The 16,500-nt window shown below is 39.9% G+C and overlaps 1 protein-coding gene across 18 annotated transcripts; it reads right to left on the bottom strand.

Annotated features, from left to right (window-relative positions):
- Positions 1-294: 294 nt before the first annotated feature.
- On the bottom strand, positions 295-6,371 carry LOC131224696 (E3 ubiquitin-protein ligase XBAT32-like). Of its 18 annotated transcripts, none has more exons than XR_009161141.1 (4): positions 3,741-4,899; positions 2,521-3,156; positions 2,359-2,418; positions 295-1,550 (listed from the first exon to the last, which is right to left on the bottom strand). XR_009161141.1 is itself a non-coding variant. In XM_058220006.1 (4 exons), the coding sequence occupies exons 2-4, from the start codon at positions 2,713-2,715 to the stop codon at positions 1,876-1,878; spliced, it is 375 nt and encodes a 124-aa protein (XP_058075989.1). In that variant the 5' UTR covers positions 2,716-3,156; positions 6,181-6,371; the 3' UTR covers positions 295-1,875. The 18 variants fall into 18 exon arrangements, 2 of the variants coding, with proteins under 2 accessions (XP_058075989.1, XP_058075990.1); XR_009161137.1 differs by having other exon boundaries at positions 295-1,995; positions 2,585-3,156; XR_009161143.1 differs by having other exon boundaries at positions 2,585-3,156.
- Positions 6,372-16,500: the final 10,129 nt, after the last annotated feature.

Below are 16,500 nucleotides of genomic sequence, written 5' to 3'. Positions count from 1 at the left end.
TTTAGGTAATTGAGGCAAAACTGAGACTAAAGATGGATTTAGCCTTTGTTGGCATCAACTGAAGCTAAATTCACTTTTAACTTCAATTCTCAACAATTAAGGCTAAATCATTTATTTTAACCCATTCATAAACCTGTGCATAGTCAGTCAGATCCACAACATTAGCTACAATATTGTAATGGATTTTTCCTCTAAAATAAAACCCAAGAAAACTCAGAAAGAGTCTTCAATTCTCAGTCAAATAGACTTGGAATCCCAATCCATAAAACATGAAAAAACATAAAGAAAAGAAAAGGAAAGAAGAAAAATAGAGATAGGTTTTTTCCCTTAGTCCAAGAGACTTGAAATCTCAACACAAACAGAGAAACCATGGAAATAAGATGGAAATCTCAACACAATCATGTTGCCTCAGATCTAATATTTTGGCAATGGATCTGTGCTCCCTGCAACACCCTTCTGAATCATATAGCCCCAGAAATCAGAATGCTTGCTTTCTCAGGCAATTCAACATCCTCAACTTTACCTTTGATCACCTGTAATATAAAGAACAAAAACCCTCACGAAAATGAGAACAATGTAGCAACCAGGTGAGTTCGGCAAAGAACTCAAAAAATTCAGGTATTAAGTTTAAACTGCAAAATAAAATCACACCGTAATCCATTCTCTCAATGATGGATTCCCAGCAATAAGCCTGCGTGCATATTCTGCCGTTTCATATGCCTCCACCGCATAAACATGTTTAGCACCAGCCTGAACAAAACAAGACAGAGAGAGAGAGAGAGAGAGAGAGAGAGAGAGAACAGACTACCAAAAGAAAAGAAAATACAACAAAAGAGAGAACGAAAAGGAACTAAAAGAAACAACAGCTCTACAAAAACCGTCCCCTGTATAGTAAGATCCCCAACACGACTAGCTCAAGGAGCCCAATTCCTAAACATGATGAGAACCCGAGAGAAAACACCAACCTCAGTTCCAAACACTTAAACCATCAGGATGTCGACTTAAGAGAAATCAGCATACCATTGCAGAAACAAAGAAGAAGAACTCCCAAAAAAAAATAAAAAATCATTACTATGGAAAAGAAAGGAGAAATCAGAGTCCAAGCCTTATCAACTCGCAGTCACCATATAGCCATGTTTTATAGAATTTAAAATGATCTATTTTACCTCACCAGCATGTCACCATTATCTGGAGCTAGATAAATTGGAGCCTTATGTTCCAAGATACAACTGTTGGCCTACCATGCTCAAACCACAGCTAAAAGAACACATGGATGTATGGCCACTATCACTTAAGACTAGTGCAGAAGTAATGGAGTTCCAGGGGGCCCATAGTGATTCCATTTCCACTCAAAATTCTCTCAAAGAACGAAAAAGTACAGATATTATAACATAGTGCAATGAGGAAAAAACCATGACCTCAGTATTATGACCGTTGCATCTTTATAACATAGTGAACTTCAAGGATCACCGGATCATTGTGCAAGGTATCCCATTCTTGAGCTACGCACAGGAAGTAAATTCATGTCCTGTACCAGGTTAGAAATCTCCCTGTTTAAAAATCCAAGAAACAGTGAGGCTTACCTCAACCGCAAAATTAAAGAAAATCCAATACAGCTTCTTCTCTTTGAGATCCAGTTTATGCATCTAATTTCACAATAAAAGCATTCTACACTTCACAAAAACTCAACACCCATGAAGAAATTGCTTTAAGAAAATAATGACAATAATAATCAAAATACAAACACCATTTCAAAGTAGAAAATAAATAAATGGAGAATGTCATTTGAAAAGCCATGAATACATCAGAATTAAGCTCACCTGCATAAAAGTGGAATTGGATCTACTAATTTATCTTTCTTTCAAAATCACATCGTTAATGGATTTGCAGTCCATGCCACTCCTCAGGTGAGTTGATATCTCTAAAAACCTTCAGCCCACATAAAAATGAAAGATGGATCCTCTGTTTGCTTGTTAGAATCTGTCTTGCTGGTCCCTAAATTATAACGTTTCCACTGATTCAGTATGAATTCTGTTTTGCCAATCAAATCTTGCTTTGCTAGACTTGCACAGAATTAGCATCAGGTTTTATTTTCTGACAATTAGCACACACTTGACATGAATTTTTTGTCACAGTAGCAATCCTCTTATTACAGATTGATGAATGGAAAATGTAGGTGATGGGCAATTCAAAATGAAGTATAAATTGATACCAAAATATTTTTACTTCCAACTTCTACGTTTTTCTTTTTGGTTGTTGTTGAAGGGTTACTTCTAAGTAGTAAATGCTAAAAAAGAACAAATTGAAAAAACAGAAGAAAATCGTCTAATTTGCATAAATAGAAAAGATTGATATTACCTTCCCATGATAATTCCTAAGATTAACATCAACGCCAGCCTCAACCAATTGAGAAACAATCTAAAGGAAAAGGCCAATACAATCAGTTTAGAAAATCTACAAAGGCCCATGAATTTAATAACCAGTCAGGATCAAATGGGAAACAAAAACTAAATGAATCACCTCGTAGTGGCCCTGCGCTGCAGAATAATGGAGAGGAGAATTACGAATGCCGAGAGTTGAGTACCTTGCAAGGCGAGGATTATATTCCAAGAGAGCCTTAGCTTCTTGAAGATCCCCGTCTCTCACAGCGGACACCAGGAACTCCCCCGACACGGAGCATCCAAAGGAATCATCCATCATAGTTAAAAATTCCATTATCTTTAAAACAAAGTAAAATTCCTGAGTTGACTTGGGTGAGTTACGCTTGTCAGCAAGTTTCCAAGAGTCTTGGCTCGAAATCTTCTCTAGCCGAGTTGACTTGGGTGAGTTTTGAGTCAACCCACCAAGTTTTAGAATGACGGTATGCACAGTGAGGCTTACTTAATGAATGGTTTAGATGTTCAACATACATAAGAAGAGGTGCTGCACTATGGTTGGTAACATTTATAAAAGACTGAATTTTCATTTGCCATAATTTTAAAGCTAAGTGGCTCAACTTGAAACTCACACAACTTGATGTGACCAGGTCTACTCAGTCAAAGCTCTTTTTGTTGCATCAGCTATCCCTTGCTTGAAATACATTCCAAATTCCAATGACTCATGGTGACCTCACTTTTCTTCTATTGAGAGGGCTAAATTCACAGTCCAAATCCATCCCTGAAAGTTACACAAAAATTCAAAAATGAAAATTAATATAGAATTCAAAGAAGAAAAAAAACACTCGGGAGATTGAATGAGCAAATGGCCTGAAAAAAGAAAAAAGGGTTTGGATAACAAATAAAAGAATGAATTCCACTAAACAATATCCAAGTCATCTAATGTTTCATATGAGACTAATGAGTCTAACGTGTCATATGAGCTTTAGGTTAAGCTTTATTCTGTTCCACTGCTTGATAGAAATGCAGAGTCCAAGAATTTTATCATATGAGCTTTATTCACAATTTTATCACAGGCATTATAAGAAAGTCCAAGAATAATGTCTTTGGGCTTCAAATTGACGCTTCCATTATTCCCATTAAGCCCAATTCCATCACTGCTATCAGCTTCCAAAGTATTGTCATGTCTGTTACTCATAATAGCTCCAGAGTTGTCACTGTTAGCAACTGAAATCTTATCATACGTTAGAATTCAATACTGTTAACTGTCGTTGGTCTTTTTCAGATGATTGATGGAAGAAAAAGATGCCATCATTAAAAGGCCATGGTGTGGATCCAAAGAGGGTAAGTTTCGCATCGGCATACCTTTGAGCATGAAGGTTTCCTTTGAGATGATTGAGCAGCGTGGTTTCACCGTAACAGGGGGAGAGACACAACGTGCAAAAGAAGGTGAACCGTTTCCCATTTTCCCTTAGCTCGACGTATGGATGCCCCTGATTCCGGATACCACGGAGTGTCACCTTGGTCATCTCTTCTTTCAGACTGCAACTGCCTGCCTTTCTCAACAACAATTCACTTCCTGCCGCCATTAAAACCTTTCCAACATATGTCCTTCAACTATCATTCAAGTAATATAAATCTTGAAACCTACTTTTTGCAAGAAAAGCCTTCTGTGAACCATATAAAACTTAAAAAGGCCTAGTTCCAGAAATCTGCAGCTTACAAAACTGCTTAATTCAATTTCCTAATCACCTCGGGAAATAGGAAAGACCGAAACCCAAACAGAAACCCCTTTTCACTACAGCATATCAACCCAAAGCACCAAATTCCGCCAAAGGAACCATTAGATAAACCTAATTCCACAATTTTTTCATATAAACCGCTCGATGGAGACTATATTGACGGAAATAACCCCAGAAATCGTTCAAAATTCCAACAAACCCTTCTCATCCACCACACAAAACCCAGAAACCACAATTTTTTGAAAAAAAAAAAAGGAAATCTCAGAAAACCCTAATTGTGCCAATCTGCCCTCAATTATGCAAATAACAAGAATACTTGAAACCCTTCAAAACCCACAGAAGCTCACAACGAACCCTAGAAACCGCCATATCATTCAAAACAAAAACACCACAGAAAACCCATATTCTATGAATCTGCCCTAAGAATACACAAATTACAACAGAAAGAACCTCGGAATCTGTTACAAATCGAGAAATTAAAAACTTGAAAATCACCGAATCTGCTAAAATAACCTTCAGAAAGCCTGAAATTAACAATTCCGCAGCGTACTCGTACGGAAAATCGTCGAAAAGCATGGTATTCGTCTGTCTCTGGCTTTAAACATGCCTCAATTGCAGGAAAATGTAAGATCTGAGAAGAAATCTGACATTTCCATGGCCATATCCACTCGGATGTATAGATAGAGAGAGATGCTTCCGACCAAAACGAAATTGAAATGTCTCCCAAGGGCAGAAACCCTAATCTTCCTCGGCATACGGCATAAAAGAAGAAGAAGAAAAAAAAAACCACACCCTAAGGGCCTGTTTGGATGCCTGTAAGTTGGGTAAGTGGGAAGTTACTTACAGGGAAGTCACTTACAGGTGGTGTTTGGGGGAGATAAATCACCTGTAAGTAACTTACAACCTGTAAGTCACTTACAGGCAAATCTACCAAAAGACTGCAGGGGGATGGGGGTGGGAAGTCACTTCCCTGTAAGTCACTTACAGGCTCAACGGTCAGATTTTTAAAAAGAGGGGAAGAGGGAGAAACGCACCAACCCACCAAATCTCTCTCCATCTTTGCAATCTCTCGCTGCAGTTACTGCCTTCTGTCTCTTCTCCTCCTAAAACGGTAGGGTTTCATCTACCCTTTTTTTCTCCTTTGAAAACGGGAGTGGTTTGACATTACTCCATAAGGCACGCTGGCATCCAAACAACGCACCTGCGTATTTTTTCACACGTGTCATGGGCCTCTAATCCGAACGGACCATGTGATGCAGCATCCCATGAAACCATCAGGGACTGTGGCCTGTGGTTGGTGATCCTGTAGATCGTTTATCTGGTTGGTCTCACTGTGGCCTGTGGTTGGTGATCTTGTGATGTACTCGCGGTGTTGGTGAATCTCTTAGATTGCACAGTTAGAATGCAAGTAATTTAATGATCTACATCAGTGTTTGTGAATCTCTTAGATCCTGAGCATCAAACTCCTCATTAGAGAATGAGAAAAACTTTGATGATAGAGTGGGATTGACGATGTGCTGGCCCTTGGAAATTACATCAGATTGCACAGTTGGAATGCAAGTAATTTAATTACTAGATTTTCTATTAATGTTTTTAAGTTTATTCTCAATGCTTAAATTGAGTTATTACTCCATATTATAGATTTTTTGAATTTGTGGGCCCACTTTTATAGCCCACTTGATGATTGTTTTAGCTTAATAATTATCTCAAATATTCATCTTGATGGGCTTAACAAAATAACATATTTGATCCCATGTTTTTTTATATGATTATAACATTTTAGAACGATTCCCCAATCTAAGATATGCTCGATGTGAATATACGACTTTCTACCTGTAAGTAACTTACATGTTATCCAAACAGAAAAAGTAACTTACCTGTAAGTGACTTACAACTTACATCCAAACAGGTTACCTGTAAGTAACTTTCACCTGTAAGTCACTTACAGGTAAGTCACTTACAACTTAAAAGAACTTACAGGCATCCAAACAGGCCCTAAAACTTGGGAAGAGCAGCATAGAGATGAGAAAAGACTCATATCTATTGCAAGAGAAGAGAAATACCTCTTGATATTGATGAAATCTCTGAGAATGGAAAAACGAAACTGTAGATCTGCCCTCTCTCTCTCTCTCTCTCTCTCTCTCTCTATGAAAATGGCGATTTGAAATAGCAGCGCCTCTCTCTCCGGAGATATTTCTATATGTATTATTTTTTCGAATGGATGGAAGAAGCGGGAGGAAGTGACAGCAAACGCGACTTGGGAACTTTCATGCTCTGCCTGACAGTGTTGGATGATACGCAGGCCACTTAGAAATTACAAATTTGACATAAATTCAGTCAAATTAAACAATCGAGCTTATGCTAATTAGATTACATCTATCATGAACTAAATATTATGATTATCTTATTATCTGATAATTGAATTGGTGGATATTTGTTGGACGGTTCAAAATAAAAAAATCCAACGGCCTAATTTTTATAAGTGTGCACACGTGACATGTGCCAGGACCCATCAAACATTTGCTGGACATGACAGACTCTGTGTGGCCCCAACCACACTCAAGACAGTATGTTCCTTGCTGTGGGGCCCATCCACACTAGGTCCAGACTGATGAACGATCCAGATATCATACAGGTATGATATATGTATTAAGATCGTATGACTGATAACTATAATTTAGATGGCAAACTTTTAGCCTCGGTTCTCATACAACTGAGGTTAAAAGTAGACTTTTAGCCTCGGTTCTTATACAATTGAGGCTGCAACTGAGGCTAAAAGTAGACTTTTGGATATTTTAAATTCTTAACCGTCCAATAAATGTCCAATATAATAGTTGGATGATAGAATAAGCTTAATTTTTGGTTGATAATACACCTGAAATTTCATAAATAGTTTGGACCGTTTAATTTTAATTACTTGTATTCCATGTATTATAAGTGTTTGCATATCATTTATGACCCTCTGGACGCGGATCGTGTCCTACCCCAGCCCGTCTCCAGCTAGGAATGGGCAACAACTTTGAGTGATAACCGTCGTATATGGCCTGTAAAAGGGTGGATTTTTTGCCTCAGTTTCTCACCAACCGAGGCAAAAGGGTAGACTTTTGGCCTCAGTTTGTCACCAACCGAGGCAAAAGGGTAAACTTTTGGCCTCAGTTGCTCACCAATCGAGGCAAAATGGCATACTTTTAGCCTCAATTGCTCACTAACCGAGGTAAAAGGGCAGACTTTTAGCTTCAATTGCTCACTAACCGAGGCAAAAGGGCAGACTTTTGGCCTCAGTTTCTCACTAACTGAGGCAAAATGGTAGATTTTTAGCCTCAGTTCTCAACAACCGAGGCAAAAGGATAGACTTTTGGCATCAGTTCTCAACAACTAAGGTAAAAGAGTAGACCTTTGGCCTCAGTTTTTCACCAACCGAGGCAAAAAGGTAAACTTTTGGCTTCAATTGCTCACCAACCGAGGCAAAAGGTCAGACTTTTGGCTTCAGTTTTCAACAACTGAGGCAAAAGGACAGACTTTTGGCCTCAGTTGCTCACCAATTGAGGCAAAAACGCAGACTTTTGGCTTCAGTTTCTCACCAACCGAGGCAAAAGGACAGACTTTTAGCCTCAGTTTTCAACAACCGAGGCAAAAGGGCAGACTTTTAACCTTGGTTGCTCACCAACCGAGGCAAAAGGGCAGACTTTTGGCCTCAATTTCTCACCAACCGAGGCAAAAGGGCAAACTTTTAGCCTCAGTTTCTCACCAACCGAGGCAAAAGGGCATACTTTTGGCCTCAGTTTCAATAACCGAGACAAAAGGGTAGAATTTTGGTCTCAGTTGCTCACCAACCGAAGCAAATTGGTAGACTTTTGGCCTCAATTTCTCACCAACCGAGACAAAAGGGTAAACTTTTAGCCTCAATTTTCAACAACCGAGGCAAAAGGGCAAACTTTTGGCCTCAGTTTCTCATCAACCGAGGTAGAAGGGCAAACTTTTGGCCTCATTTTTCAACAACCGAGGTAAAAGGGAAGACTTTTAGCCTGAGTTGCTCACTAACCGAAGCAAAAGGGTAGCCTTTTGGCCTCAGTTTCTCACCAACCGAGGCAAAATGACAGACTTTTAGCCTCAGTTTCTCACCAACCGAGGCAAAAAGTGAATTTTTAACCTCAGTTCCTTTACAACCGAGGCTAAAAACCATATTTAGCCTCTTTTTTTTGAACCGAGGCTAAAAAATTGAGGCTAAAGGCCTACTTTCCTGTAGTGATTGGTGTGCTCCCACATTTCTTTTTTTAAAAAGTAAAAATAATAAATATTCCTACTTTGTATAAACCTGTTGCTCTCCTCATCAATTGGGGCACGCTAATAAGAGAAACTAATGTGTATTGCCTACGAAAGCCTTTCTTACCACGGTTAACACAAGTAATGGTCCAGTGCTCAGTCCAATCAATTAATTGGACTGTCCACAAGGCTAATGACATATTTCGATGGCTACCATACAAATCTTAACCAGATCAAATGATTCTGGTCATACGATCAATCAACTACAAAATGGACAGTAGGATGCCTCGTGCAAAAATAGGTCCATTCTACAATTTGGGCCATCTAATTTTTGGGATCGGTTAGTAGAACAAAAGAAGTATTTCTATCAAATGATTCAAACCATCCAATCAAATGGCCCAGGAAATGGGAGGCTACGGAAAAAGAAGGGAAACTTTTGGATGGATCTGATCATCTGATTTGTGTAATTTTTACAAGGTGGCTCACGAAAGCGTTTGAGTTAATGGTTGGTCAGGAGCATGGATTTAAAACTCACGATTCGATGTGACTCATAGGGACTTTGAGTCGTGTGGCGATTTGATGGTAAATCAGCCTAACTCGCCTGAGTCAGGAGTGACTCGTGGCTCGTTGCCAAGTGGTCAGGAGTTGTTGATTGCATCTCATGAAAATGTGTGTTTGACCTGATGGACAGTCAGGAATCACTGATCGAACTGTCCAAGTGTTCCACGCAGCTAGGACATGATTTCTCTGTCATCTAAACAGGGATGTTGATATTTCATTAATGACAAAAATACCCTTACACAACTTTACAAATACCCTCACTCTACAAACTTCATTGCTAAAGGATGTACTAAGCCCATAGAGTAACAAAGACGAATAATCCCGAGCACTGTAAGTGCTCCTAGTTGTGTTGGGACCCTTGGATAATTTGATTGCTCGATCTGTACCATTCATCAGGCCCATCACGAATTTTACGGGCTACCATAGAAAATTCACACTTGACGCAGGGATGAACGTGATGAGGATAACTATTCCGAATCCATGGAGCTTCTCTGGACTCCTCCCGGAGACTTCTCGAATCCACGAGGAAAGAAAGCAGAAAATAGAAATAAATTCTAATAAATTCGAAATTGATTAATTGATGAATAAAAATGAGTTCACAACCTTTTATATAGGGGTACCAAGCAATGGGAAAGAAATCAGAATCAAACTACAACTCAAACTCCTAGAATCTGCGACTTACTATAAATAGTAAACTTACTATTTATAGACGGTCGTGATGTCTACTAGTGCGCAAGGTTTTCGGCCAAAAATAGTAAGTGTCCTATTTGGCTTCACCAAACCGTTCTCCTAATTATTCTAAGCTCTTTTCACGTTGGGCGCAACTCCTAAAGCCCAACGAATGAGGAGTTATAAGCAAACTAAAACTTACTATTTATAGTAAAAACGAAATTAAAACAGGGAAACGACTGTCGATTCAGGGTTTTTTCGCAATTCTGGGCTGCGCAACCCAGCATAGCGGGGTTGGTTGGCTTCAGTAGCTCGTTCTACCCCAAAATCATATATTTTACGTCAGATAACTCATTCCGGATTGCAAGATACGCCCGATTTAAGGTTCGATGGTCTGGATCACTTTTGTTGTCGACCGGGCCTTTTCTGATCCATCTTGGCCATATAACTGTCCGCGACCCGCTCTACATCAACACTGTTCAGACAATTCTAAGCATCCATCAACAGCTTACAAAATGGACAGCTTGATTACCTTCTTCTCCTCCACTGCATGCCCTCTTACAATAACTTTCTGTGTTTCCATTTCTATGTCTATTTCATCTACTCCTTCAGAGGATGGAAAGAACTGAATAAATCAACATACTAGTTATTCATCTATGAATATCATGGGGTGGGACGTATGCCATGTTTAAGATTCAATCAGTTAATCAAGCAGGCCCACTTAAGACTTGCACCATATGTACATGTGTTATATATTATAAATATGCCATGTATCTATCTTAAATATAGACCATTGGTTTCATTCCTTTAAAATGTCTATTTCTTTGTGCATGTGTGGCCCACTTGATCAGTGGATGGATAGAAAATATTTAAGTGGGAAATAAGGATTTTATCAATTTCTGGTCAGGTAGGGTCGAGTCTGGCAGGCTCGGGCAACCAATTCCTCTGGGCTTAAAACGGGCCTGTGTAGTAGGCCCGTGAAGGAGCAGGCCCCGTGTCTTAAGTGTTGGGTTGGCCGGGCCTAGCTTGGCCTGACACAAGCCTCGCTCATTGCAACCTCTACTAGTCGATAGAAATTTTTGTAGGCCTGGGTACACTTTAATTAAAATCAGTCTCATACCCGACTTGGAGGTCTTTCGTAGGCCCGATCGGGACATCATGCTGGGACCCCCAACCCGATATGGGAAGCTAAAGAAGTAATTTGCATTTTGGAAGCTAGAAACTGAATCTGCTAACAGATAACATGGCTTTGAATATTGAGTTTGTTCATGGTGCGTTTGGTTGCACCAATTATCATGAAATTTCATGATATGTTGCACCAAATTAGACTGACTAATCATGAAATATCATGGTATTTGGTGCAAACAAACACGCCATTATTTAACACAAGAAGCATGCTTAGGATTAGAAAATGTGCATCACTGGATGGGGCCCATATAGCTGCATGGCTCAACAATCCGAACCATCCATCTGGTGGGCCTCATCCGAATGACTATGGTCTAAGAACCACGTCCATTTATGTTAGACGATCAGCTGGTGTCATATGATATCCAACTGGTGTATTTTTCGTGCTCCACATGATGGAAATGTTGGAATCGCAAATCATATCATGTTGCAGCTAATCCAAACAAGCTGTGACCAGCACAAGCCATACTAATACAAACTCTTAGGCCGTGTTTGGCTGCGCAATATCATGAAATTTTTTTGATATTCGGTGCAACCAAACAAAGCCTTAATAAGAGATTGATCATGTATATACCTTCGAGCTTGAAGAGATCTTTTCGAATCTTTGTGGCGCAGCCCTCTCAATCGAGATTGGGGACCCTCACCTGTATCACCTGCAACCGGGCCGTGGCATCGATTGGATGTTAGCATGTGATTAGTCACTAATTACAATATAATCACTACCAAAACCAAAAAATACATACTTACAGACATGCTTAATTTTGTAGTTTAATATGATAGAAGAAAATGTATGTGTAGGAGGATTCTTGTGTAGAAATAGAAGTGTGTTTGGCAGCTTATTTATAGAGAGGCATTTGAAGGTTTGATCTCGGAATGGAATGAACGGCTAGAAGTATCCTATAAGGAAATTGTGGGGAGCCTTTTTGGAGCGTTGGATTTTGAAATTTTGAGAGAGATGCGGGCCAGGGCGTGTAATGGTAAAAAGTGGGTCAGGTCGGTCATTTACAATTAATAAGGTCATATCCGGTTGACTCAAGCTTGATAATTTTTAAGTGGGTCGAGTCGGGTTAGAGTGTAACAGATTGTGGATTGGGTTTGCAGAATTTATATGAACCAAGAGGCCCGTGTCTTGGGCCCTGGTAGTAAATAGAGGCGAGGCTAGTCACAAGTCGATCTTCCTAAAGGGTAGACTGTTTGGTCAGGTACTGGCTAATAATACAACTTGGCTGAATATTTTCCATAGGCTGATCACCCAGGCCAGTTCTACTTAGCTTGAAAACTGATCTTGGACTTGGGTCCATGGTTAAAAGAGTAGAAGACTCAGACCGACTCGGTCAGTCCTGAGTTGAGATGTGACTTGCCCGAGTCAAGGATAAATTGACCCGGCTCACCCAACTCAGGGGTGATTGGGAGGTTGACTTGTGGTATTGAACCAGATTTGGATATTGCCAAGTCCAAGTCGACTCGGATAAGTCTCATAAGACTCATCTGTGGCTTAATGCCCTACTTGGATCCTTTGCACATAAGGTACGGCATGAACATCTGGTCCAGGCCAGCTCAGGTTAGCTGGATTCGACCAGACTTGACTTTAACTGAGTCCATCACATGGACCCGACCCAATTTAGTTAGACCTGAATTTTTATTGGGTCTAAAATGCATGGTGAGATTGAGACCCAAGCCTGATCCGATTTTTTTAACGGGTCCACTATATGGATCCAGACCCACTAAAATTTGGCCATGTTCAGTTGGTACCCACGTGTCAGAGAGTTCAGCCCCCTGTCCTGAAATTAGCTGTGAACCCGGGGTGTGTGGGGCTTGGCGAGGTTGCCAGATGGGCCTGAGCCTGAAGTTTGTGAATATTCATGAATTAATCAAGGAGAAACTATAGAGGATAGTTATTTGATACTCTGGTGATGGTTGATACGCAGGTACTTCTGTTTGAAACCATTACTTCGAAGCCCACTGATTGGATGCTTAACAACATCTTGGACACGTGTTATTTCGTTGATTTCCCATATACGGTGGGGGCAGCTAGATGGATGGTATAAAACCTTCTATGTGTACTATGTAGAAATGGCTCTTATGTACCGTATGAGCTCCCGATCGAGAGGAAGGTCGTTTGCATTTTGCAGACTCCCATCAGTTTAAGCTGAGTTGACGGCACCTACACTAAAAAAGCCTAAGCACATTGAGGTGGTGCCCACCTCTCAAGCCCATTTTCTGAGAACTGTGGGCCCCCTGAGGGAGGGATGGAAGAGGTGACTAATACTAATAATGAAAAAAAAAAAAAAAAAAAAAAAAAAAAAAAAAAAAAACAAAAACAAAAACAAAAACAAAAAAAAAAAAAAAACAGTAATAACAGCTATAAACATAGTATCGCAGTGCAATGTCACCCACTGTCTTGCAATCTCGACCGCACAAGTGACATTCCTGCGGGGATTATGAATAGGTGGGCCAAGGTCAACACGAGTAATGGTCCGGTGCTTGTTGGAGCAGTGTAAGATATGGACGCAGATTAGGTGTTAGCTGGATAACAGTTTAGTGGGTGTTACCATTAACCGTGTGACGTGATGAGGTTCAGCACGTCTTCCTCCTAGAAATCGTGACTTACAATAAATAGTAAAGTTACTGTTTATAGACGGTCATGATTCCTACTAGACATTATGGTATTGGGCCAAAAATAGTGTCATATTTGGCTCAACCATGCTATTCTCCTAACATTTTAAAGCACTTTTGTTGTTGGACGCAACTTCTAAAGCTCAACGGATGAAGAGTTATAATCAAACTAAAAGTTACTATAAATATTAAAAACCAGATTAAAACGGAAATTCGAAATTCGATTGTCGATATGATAGAATCTTGCAAATTCAGTGTGTGCAATTGGGTGGCTAAACTAGTTTCTCATACCCCCAAAATCATTTATGGCATGTTGGATAATTCATTCTGATTTGCAAGATACACGTGTTTTAAGGTTATGATGGTCTGAATAACTTCCCTCCGATCGAGCCTTTTCTAGTCTATCTTGGACATGAAATTGTACGCGACCTGCTTTACATTATTGTTGTGCTCATCTTGATGATATATTGTATATCCACTCTCAGCCCATTTTTGGACACGTCCAAAACATTAAGCATATCCAAATCTCGGGTGAACCACATCATAGGAAACAGTGGTGACTGAACGCAGGCCATTATAAACTTTTCAAGGCTCACTGTAAGCATGCATATCCATAATGTTTATTTGTCATTCACTTGTTGATAAGGTCAATCAAAATAATGAGGGGAAAAAAAAAAGTATCAATATAGGCGACCATTCCTTCTATCCCTCTCAACTACTTTCACCATTGCTAAATTCTACACAAAAAAAATAATAATAATAATAATAATCACCAAGAAAAATAATCAAACAATTATTTTCAATAAGCTGACCCAGAAAAATCAAATTGAAACACAATTTAGAAACATAAAATATATTTTTTAAAATAAAGGACCAATTAGCAATAAGGGACAAAAGTCAAAAATAATTTATTATCCACACTTCAAACAATAATTTCTTCATATTCTTCATATTCAGAAGGGATTTATTCGAACTGAACCCACTTGAACCCAATTACATCCTGTGCCCCATATAGAATTGGGCCTAGATTTGATAGACTACTTTCACTTCCCTTAGGGCTTCTTTCAATTCAACCGTTCTAAGAATCAACTTTTTAGTCCAACGGCTCTACTTCAATTTTGCACCCTATTAAAAGCTGGAACCTTATCTCACTTATGTAAAACACTAGCTAGTGGCCTCACCTTTGTCTTTGATTTTCTCAGAGGATGCTGATTGTTTACTACCTCCACCAGAATGCAGTGGGGAGATAAATGCCATGTGGGAGAATTTGGTTAACCTGCAGATCTGGGTCCACGATGGTCAACTCAAAGCAGACAGTTGTTCATGGCCAAGTGAATACTTCACTCGGCGTGAGTCTTTGACATAACCATACAGGCCAACCAAATTCCAAAATCCGCCACGTGGTGCTCATGAACATCTTTGCGTCGTGGTGGGAGTAGGACCCAATCTATATCTTTACTTAAAGAGGCATCATGTGATCCTCAACCCGAGTAAACGGATGGTGTGCTCATGCTCTCTATCAGGTGGGGCCAATCCATACCACTAATATGTAGAGGTGGGCATATTGGACCCGATCTAGTGGATCCGACCCGATTCGACCAGATCCAACCCGTTCCGAACCGAACCGATGGCTAGGATCAGTCAGGTTCGATTCCGTCGATGTAGATCCGATTGTTTTTCGGATCGGGTTCGGATAGTGGTCTATCCGGACCGATCCGACCCTTGTCCAATCCGATTTTCAAGCAGAAAAAAGGGGCAAAGCAAATATTGAAGGGATTTGACCATCTCTGTCCTTGTCAAACAAGCTAAAGGCCTCATTGAACTCAGAGATCTGGTCGTTCGTGAGCTGATCCGCCATTTTTTCTCTGAAATCGAGCAGAAAACGAGAGAGATGAAAGGAGGAAGAAAATCTTATGATTAGCTGTTCTGTCGGAAATCCTTATCTGCAAGAGTTTGCGCAAAGAAGAAAATCCTTTGCTTCATACGCTGTTCTGTCGAAAATCCTTATCTGCAGGAGGTTACGCAAAGAAGAAAATCCTTTGCTTCATATGTTGCAAGAATCTTTTCATATCGTATACGTGTTCTTTATTATGGCAAAATGGGCCCACTTTATCAAAATCAGAACTCGGATCGGGTCAGTCCAGAAGGAATTCGAATCGGTTCAAGCCAGATGACCTGGACTCGGTCCCGGATCGGTCTGAGTTCGGGTTGAACCATGTAGAATCCAGACTGAGTCGAGTTGGACCCCATCTGATCCGACTCGGTCTGATGCCCAGCTCTACTGATGTCTTGTCTAAGCGTGATGGCCCAAAATAGATCTCTAAAACATGGCCCACCTTGTTATATTTCTTATCTTTACAGTCTATCTATGAGCCATGGATCAAACAGTTAAATTTAGCTTAGGGAGGACTTTTTCTTTTTCTTTTTTTCCCTGCGAATAGTCATCGACATGGGCACACAATACACCTACGATCTAGATCACCATGCTATGAACCCACTTCTCAGAAGTGAGAACCCACATGTGTAAAGGCGTAGGCCATGTCAACCAAGGACATGCATAGTACTATGCTAAGGCTACGATCTACTTATCTTCGTGATGTAGAGCAGGATTGCGGACACTTTCATGTCCAAGATGAACCAGAGAAGGCCCGATCGGAGGTGGAAGTTATCAAAACCGTCAAACCTTAAAATAGACATATCTCGCAAACTGGAATGAGTTACTCGATGTATCATATATGATTTTAGGGCGGGGGGTTGGACAACCTACTTTAGCCAATGAACCAAGTTATGCCCAGTTGCTCATGCCGAATTTGCGAGATTCCATCAGATCAACGGTCGAATTTCATGTTTATTTCCGTTTTTACTATTTTTAGTAAGTTTTGGTTTGATTGTAACTTTTCATCCATTGGGCTTTAGGAGTTATGTACAACATGAAAAGTGTTTAGAAAAATTAGGATAATAACGTGGTTAAGCCACATATGACACTACTATAAATAGTAAATTTACTATTTATAGTAAGTTACGATTTTTTGAGAGTTTTAGTTATAATTTAATTCTTAAACTTCTTCCAAGGCTTAGTATTCCTATTT

This window comes from Magnolia sinica, chromosome 14 (assembly GCF_029962835.1).
Source record: "Magnolia sinica isolate HGM2019 chromosome 14, MsV1, whole genome shotgun sequence".
Lineage (NCBI taxonomy): Eukaryota > Viridiplantae > Streptophyta > Magnoliopsida > Magnoliales > Magnoliaceae > Magnolia > Magnolia sinica.
Note: the sequence above shows the minus strand (reverse complement) of the source record. Positions and strands in the feature narration are given on the sequence as shown.